This window comes from Nothoprocta perdicaria, unplaced genomic scaffold, assembly GCF_003342845.1.
Source record: "Nothoprocta perdicaria isolate Ctin4 unplaced genomic scaffold, notPer1 scaffold_12, whole genome shotgun sequence".
Taxonomy (NCBI): Eukaryota; Metazoa; Chordata; class Aves; order Tinamiformes; family Tinamidae; genus Nothoprocta; species Nothoprocta perdicaria.
In genome coordinates, this window is record NW_020454316.1 from 2302607 (window position 1) to 2310553 (window position 7947).

Below are 7947 nucleotides of genomic sequence, written 5' to 3' on the forward strand. Positions count from 1 at the left end.
CCTCCCATGCCCCCCAAATTGCCGCCCCCCATCCCAAAGCCCAGGTCTCTGCCCCACACCAAAGCTGCCTCCCTCTGGGGAGCAGGGGGACGGGCCCCACGGGGACAGGGGCTCGAGAGGCAGAGGAAGGAGCCCCGAGGGGAGGAAGGGGCCCCAGGGCGCTCCCCTTCACAAACACACGCAGACACGGGCCCTGTAAATACATTTCATTTTTTTTAATTTGGACGTTGATAGCTCTGCAAAATATTTCTTCCAGTCCCTTTTCCATATTCCATCCATAAATATACGAATTCTTCGGCCAACTTAGTTTAAGGAAAAAAAAAAAAAATCACAACCTTTTCAGAAGACTCCAACACCCATTTTCTTACTTCCTCTCCCCAGTCTCACCTGGTTCGTTACCTCTCACCACAACGCAATGCACTTAACAGCTCTTTGTAGCTTATCAAACAATTCGAAGAAAAATAAAATTAAAATAAATCAAGGCTTTAGAGAAGGAAGGTTCTGCACGCGGAGAGCCCCTTCGGCTGCTGCAGCTGGTGGGTTTGCTTCAAGACCTGCCACGAATCCGGGGCGCTCGCCCTGCGGAGGRGCATCGACCTGGCAGCTTTGGGCACCAGCCGAAACGCGCCTGGAGCTGGCCAAAACGAGGGCACAGGGGGAGGAACGGGCTCCTCGCCACCCCTCTCCCAAAACACCAAGTCTCAGCGGCTCGCAGACAAACGTGAGGGGATTTTTGGGGGCAGATACAGGTTTTAAATAACCCCTAGACGCCTCCTAAGCTGGTTTCCGCTAGCGACCGCAGCCGAACTTGAGCTGAGCAACGCCGAGGACCTGAGCGCGGCACGGGCGCCGCGGCAGCCGCGGGGAGCCGAGGAGCCCCTTGGCGGCACCACCAATATTGCACACAGCTCCGGGGTATGTAAACGATCCGTGGAGCATCCACGTGGGCAGAGCGCCCTTCGGGAACCGTCCTGGGGAAGACGCGTCCCTTCTCTCAAGAGCACCAGCAGCTTCAGTCTCAAAAAACAGGACGTCTCCCAGGACCACTCGGTAGGAAGCACCTTCCACCAAAAGGTCTGAATTTCCACGAGGGGAACAGAGTAAAGAGTAAAGGTGGGATCTGTTTCCACTCTCTTACCAGCTGTTCTGCCTCACGCCAGCCCCAGAGAAGCCTCTCGCCTCCTCCGGGCCCTTCTGCCTTCGAGCTGCTCTGCAAACCTCCCCGCAACGACCACCGCAAGCGCCCGCGTCCGCCGCCAGCACCRCGCACCAAGCAGGTCTCTCTCCACTTGTTCTGGGGAAAAGGAGTCATCTGCGATGAAGAGCACGCGAGAGTTGGGTGCTTTCAATACTGCATCATCAGCCCGGCCGCCTCTCCAACGATATACATGGGATATATATGGGAATATATGGAACGGGCTCACCGAGACCTGAATACTTTCGTGTTAAGGCTTAAACTAGGAATTCAGCGGCTGCGATATTCCGGACAGACACACTGCAAAAAGGAAGAAAGTTAGTTAAAAGGAAAACCAAACCACCTTAGCACTAGGTATGCAGAGGGCTTTGCTTTCCTCCCRCGGGCAGCAAACCAATTCCCATCGCCTGCCCGCTCGCGGCGCGACACAAGCCTGCTTCAAGGGGGGTGCTTTTAACAGCAAAAAAAAAGAAGAAAAAAAAGAGAAAAATGCAAACTAAACTCTCACAGAAGCCCTGCAGGTGCGACTGTCACATTAAACATACAACTGAGGCCAACTTTTAAAATGACTTTTAAAAAATCTGCACGCGCATACACACACTCACACACTTTGGCACACAAGCCTTAAGTTATATTACTTGAAACATTTCAAAGTCAGAGGAGAGCTACTTTTTTTGTTGTTTTTTTTTTTTTTTTTTTCTCTTTTCTGCCTTATAAAAAGGTATCAAGCAGTGGTGTTGGTGTAGCATGAAGGGCAAGTGCAAATGCTGAGCAGATCTAGAACTGTCCTCAGTGCTGCTCAACACTTGCACTCCGATTACCTTCCCAAAGCGCTAGCTGATTACATACACATATATAAAAACTAATGCAGACATTCCCTGTTTTCAATGTGAAAAAAGGGAAATGTAATCAAATAATTGTGCATTTGCCATAGGGTCCTTGGGAAAAGGAACCATAAAAATATTTTTTTTTAATAAAAGKTTTTTTTGTTGTTTTTTCTTTTTTGTTTCGTTTTTACCCTTAACTTAAGTAAAGAGCAAATATACATCTATAAGCAGAGCTCATATCCACTTTACTGAGAGCCTGGAAGTCCATATATCAAATTAATTCCCAATGGCATGTCAAGACACCGGAACAGCTCCCAGCTCCGAAGGGCCAGCGTTCCCCAAAGAGCTGCGGCTCTGGCTAACCCCGTTAGCCAGGAGATTCATCCGGGAGATTCATCCAGGCCTCGCCTGGCTCAGCCAACGCTGCGGCCGAGCGGCTCTCTGCTGAGCAGAGTCYCAGCCACACGGGCCTGCGCCTGGCTCCGGAGCAGCAGAGCTGGCAATCGGGCCAACAAACCTCAGTCCTGGCAATTTCAAGCCCTCTCAAGCTGTCACCATGAAAATATAAGCTCCAAACTTATATTTTCTCATTACTCAGAGGAAAGACCACTGATTCCAGCTACTGAGAAACAGCTTCCAGAGGAGGGCTGGGAAGAATTTCAGTGATAGAGAAACTAGCTGTGCAATAAGAAAGTGCATTTAAAGGTAGCTTAAAACCAGATTAAAGATCAAATCGCCACTCGACAGGAGGGAGGATCAAGCTCCAGCAGCCCCGCTCCTTGGGCTGGATGGGTTAACGTCCAGGCTCTCTCTGGCGAGTCCGAGGGCAGGAGAGAAGCATTCCCGTGCTCCCACAGGGACACAGTTCTCCCGGCGGGCCGTGCCCTCCTGCCCGGTTTGCTTCCGTGCGGCGTCAGTTCTGGACAGCTGTCATCGGAATTCATAGATAGGAGCACTGTGCTCAGGAACGTGAGTTAAATTCAATGACTGATACCTGCGATGAGGAGGAAGACAGAGGAGAGGATTAGGTGGAACTGGAGATTCTCCATGCGAGGCCTCCCTAGAACTAAGAGCTCCTGCCTGACAGGTCACCGACATCCAGATACTTGTTTTTYCTCTTCCCCTTTAGGGCCAAAGTCTCAAAGTTACTTAGGCACCTAACACTCGTGCACCAGTGCTGCCACTCAGCACTGCTTCACATTTCCATCCCCGCGCCCCTGGCAGCCCCTCTGTATCTGAGGCGGGCTGGCTATCATTTCAGGACATCTTTGGAAGTTTAATGACTTTCATGTTCCAAAGGTGTTGGGCACAGCTGAAAATTGTGCTCACATCTTTCAAAGCTCAGCTCAAGGGGCGTTGTTTGAGAGCCTCCCAGGAATCTTCCCTCCTCTTGAGGGCCTCTAGACTCCCTACAGATCTGCTTGCTGTGTGACAAATCCTGTTGTTCTGTACCCAACACAGAGCGAGGAGAGCTCTCCAGAGCTACCTGCCAGGCAGCTGCAAGAAGMAGCCAACCAATTACCTGTGACTGCTCCTTGTGCCTTGCAGGAGCATCCCAAGGCCCTGGGACTACACAGTCCCAGCCTAACAAGATTCCTGCCTGGAAGCTGCTCTGTGCTCCAGATGTCCCTTCTAGAGCAGGGGGTTGGACCAGATGATCTCTAGAGGTCCCTTCCAACGCCAGTTTYCACTCTGTGGTTCTGTGTGCACTACAATGGCCAGTCAATTGYAACAAGCAGCATTTTATACCACACCAAGGGGCTGCACTGGCTGCTGTGGCCAAAGGGAAGGTAGGTGCCCTCTGTTCCCACCCATGCTCGAGCTGCAGGGCTGAAGCTCTTCCCCCACACGGGGCTSTGGGGGCCCTCCCAAGGCTGCAGGGCAGTCACTGCTTGTTTGAGGAGTCACCCTTCGGGCTGCACAAGGAAGGAGGCCTCCTTACCATTCTGAACTCCTATGGTAGTAATAGCCCTCTATAGATGCTGCTGACTTCTGGAAACAGATGTAATAGAAACCAGCAAAGGAAGCACCACTGATGTCTTTGATAGTGTGATCTGGAACTAGGAACTGTTCCTGCACACAAAACACAGACTGCATTTGAAAAGGCTGGTCAAAAACTTCCCCTCCCACCCAGCCCCCCAGCAATGAGCCCTCCCAGGCTGAATATCAGCACACATTAAAGTAAAGGAGGTCCTGACTGAGCATTCCCTGCATTCGGAGCAGCCCAAATCACAGCTACCAGCATGGCTTTTCACTCCATGGCACTGCAGGCATCTTACAGGAGTAAGCAGAAGCGGTCTGAACGAGCACACAGGATCGGTTTCAGTTCAGCATGTGCCCCTTCCAAAGCAGGGGCCARCTGCAAAAATCAAAAATCAGGGCTGCCCAATTGCCCCCCTTGCTGCTGCACAAGACTCATGTGAAGAGGGAAGAAGTGATCCTGCTGAAGAGCTGGGAATCAGACCAGCCATCCTGAATTAAGTGCACAGGCCCCACAGAGGGACTAGAGACATCAATTCTCTCATCCTTTGGAGCACCACACTAAGCAAGATTTTCCTGTTGTGTTTTCAAGCATGACTGCAGCCCTTAAGGAYGCAATTAGCTGGCTAGACAAGAGTCACATTGGGACTGGTAAGCGCAGGAGGTTACAGGGTTCGTAGGGTAAGAACTTTCAATAAATCAGCAGTAGTTGTCGAAAGAGAGAAGCCTGCAGGCACCGTAAGTCTCTGTTGGTCACTCATAAGCAGTTTGTCAGGGAGGGAGAGTTTACCTTCCATCTCATGAAGACATAGTCACCATTTTTCAGATCCTCATAATCAAAGTCATCAGAGTTAAATGTTTTTGCATACTGGTAAAAAGCCTGGAACTTTCCCTAAAGCAACAGAGAGCAGAAAAAAAAAAGTGGAGGGGATAAGATGCTTATTCCAGAAGCAGAGCTCACCAGTACCAGTCTGCAGCTCCTTGGTGCACAGCTAACCACGCACTCCAGGACAAGCACTGGGGAGCACAGCCAGGCACCCACAGCCATAGTCTGCCCCGCTGGAGAAGGCCCTGACACCCCCGGGGTAAGAAATTTTGAGAGAAAAGTAACAAACACCAAAGTCTGGCAAACAGCAGAAAAGAGCAATGCCATCAGCGGGCTCCTGGGGCCCCGATCCAGGGCACAGCAGCTGACAAGCACTTTCCTGAAAAAGGGGCTGCAGCACCTTGGCCATGACACAGGCAGCAGCTCCCCCAGCCCCGTGTCAGACACCTCTCCCCTTCACTCCAGGCTTCAAAAGGGGAGGGGAAGAGTCTCCCAAAGGAGTTTTCCAGGCCCCTTCCAGGACCTTTTGCATGAGCAAGCTCTGCATATCACACCCGAGCCAGCTGCTGGGCGAGCACTGCTCCAGACCCGCAGCTGCTCCCCGTTCCCTCCCTCCCACTGCCAATTTACTTACCCAGTGTTTACGATCCACATCTTCATCGGCATCCCACTTGCGTGTTAGGAAAGGGTGCTTTTTACTGATTATTTCGCCTTCAAAGAAAGTGGTGAGGGTCGGGTACTCCTAGGAGGCAGGAGAGACAGAGGAGGGTTAAGAACATTTGTCACCTAGAGAAGCTCACACACACAGAGGTGCACAGACCCYGCAAAAAGCAGCATCTTGCTGCAAAATCACAAGGCAATCGGGGGCTGGTGCTCCAACTGACCTGTCCCATCCCAGCCCTTTATAAAGCCTGGCTTGTACAAACACCCCCAGCTGCCTTTTCTCCCTGCTCCCTAAGAAATCAGGAGGAGCAGGTGAGAGCTGCACAGCTGGAAAGCTCTCAGCTGGATGATCAGAGGTGACTGCTCAAAGGCAACCCCTCTCCTCAGCTGATATGCAGCCCTGTTTTCTACAACTACAAAGTTTGAAGGCTTCATCAGGCCACCACAGAAGGGGAGGAAAGGTGCTCTGAGCAACCCTCTTGCACTGGCAATGATTTAGGGGTTTGCACGCAGGAATATCAGGCTCAGCTGAGGGCAGGGAGCTTTTCCAAACGCTTTGTGGTAATTTCTGCAGAGACACACAGTGCACTGGGAGCCCAGACTTGCAAAGACYCAGGCAGAACGAGGACAGAACAGGCCAGTGCTCACTGTCCAACACGAGATCTTAGCGGATGATACGAAAGGAAGTACATAAAGATCCCACTTGTTTGTTTTGTTCTCTTTCAGCAGCACACCGCTCCCATAGAGGATCTAAAACAGACCTCAAGGTCACGTTCTGTTGCACTCRGAGCTAAAGGGATGACAGGTAAACTTTTCTCATTCTCTCAGGACTCCCACCAAGGTTTATTATATTGCCTAACCTTCCAGGAACAACACACTGAAGCTATTAGACCACCTAACAGTCAAGTTCACTGTATATTTGATCCCTCCAGCCTCTATTTCTGCTCTATTTCTCTGGTACTTCCTCCTCCTACCAGGAAAACCGGCAGCTTTTCAACATCTTTTCTTATTCTTTTACCATAAGCACTCACCTCCGTAAGGCCTTTAATCTTCAAGTATCCGCAGAGATAGGAGTTTTCCATGTCCACGTGCTAGGAGAGAGAGGGAATTCCCACCATAAGCACATGCAGGAAGGCACCCAAGGGATCCAAAGCCAACTGATCCGATTCTCATCCTGTGCTCCTGCAGCACTCRGCTCTGCTTGGACTGGTGCAGCTCACGCGCCCGTGCTCACACTGACAGCTCCCAGGTAGGGCTTGCTGCTATCCAGACTGCCCTTCAGGCAAGAGGATCTCCCAAGCTTTTCCCCCCAACACCCCCAGGGCAGTTTGCAAGGCAAGAACCGAGTTATTTAGGGAAGTGTGGACATCAACCATGGGAAAAGGGATCTTCCCCAGGTCTGATCCAAGGAAAACAACATTTCTCTGCAGCTGGGAGAGCCTCCTCTTCTCAACTAGCCCCCACAGAACAACAGCAACTTTAGTGCCCAGCTCCAGAGGGTCTCTGGCAGCAGGCAGCGTGCACTGAGGCCGGCCAGCCATGGGATGTCACCCCCAGAGCAAGCTGCACCCGGGACACTCGGGCTGTGGCCAAGCGGAGGGCCACATGCGGACACTGACAGGGGGTTCAAACTGCTGCCCTGGGCTCTCACGTTACTTCGCACCCCGACCCGCGGCTCGTCTTCCTCACTGCAGGAGTCCCCCAGCTTACAGGGCCCCCCAGGTCCCATGTCACCAAGCTGGGAATGAAGCGGTGACCCACAGGGCGTGTTATAGGGAATGCTTTATAGGAACTTCATAGGAACTCAGCTGCCTGTTCATCAGTGACCCGCACACCGTGAGCTGTACCCCAGCGACGGCACCAGCGACTACAACCAAAAACAACGCGCGGGAGGAGACGATGACCCAGCGAGGATGAGAGAAACCACCGCAGGCAACACCCTGGGTCCCCCAGCACAGCGGGGCCCAGCCGCTCCCCCAGGGCCCTTCYTGCTGCAGCCAAAGGCTCCCGGCTCCCTGCTCGGCCTGGGCACTGCACGGACGGTGAATCCCTGGCTCCTGGTCCAGCAGGGCCCGGTTCCGCCAGCCCAGGCCTGTATCCCGGCTGCTTTCCAGCCCGGCCTGAAATACAGGCTGCCCTGGCGGCGGTGACGCCTCGGACGCCACCCAGGCCGGGCCGGGCTCCTGCCCTCCCTCCGGGGGGCCACTGGAGCACGGACAGCCCCGGCCAGGGCTCAGGGGGAACAGGGGGGACAGACCCCAGGGCTCCCCTGCGGGTRGAGGGGAAACACATGGGGGAAAAGTTGGCGGGAGCCAAAACGATGAAGGAGGGAACGGACCTGAGATCAACAGGGCAAAACTGTGGGGGGACAAAGCTGAGATCAACAGGGCGGAGAAGCAGGTCTGAGAGCAAAGGGGCCTGGGGTGGGGGTGTGTGAGGGGGGCCGGGGAACAGGC

At 53.1% G+C, this 7947-nt stretch overlaps 1 protein-coding gene across 2 annotated transcripts; it reads right to left on the minus strand.

The window, feature by feature from the left end:
* Positions 1–1677: 1677 nt before the first annotated feature.
* On the minus strand, positions 1678–6603 carry GID4 (GID complex subunit 4 homolog). Of its 2 annotated transcripts, none has more exons than XM_026054207.1 (5): positions 6523–6603; positions 5463–5570; positions 4793–4894; positions 3965–4095; positions 1678–3016 (listed from the first exon to the last, which is right to left on the minus strand). In XM_026054207.1, exons 1-5 carry the CDS (start codon positions 6571–6573, stop codon positions 2953–2955), a joined length of 456 nt encoding a protein of 151 aa, XP_025909992.1. In that variant the 5' UTR covers positions 6574–6603; the 3' UTR covers positions 1678–2952. The 2 variants fall into 2 exon arrangements, with proteins under 2 accessions (XP_025909992.1, XP_025909991.1); XM_026054206.1 differs by having other exon boundaries at positions 3965–4113.
* Between the last annotated feature and the right edge of the window lie 1344 nt (positions 6604–7947).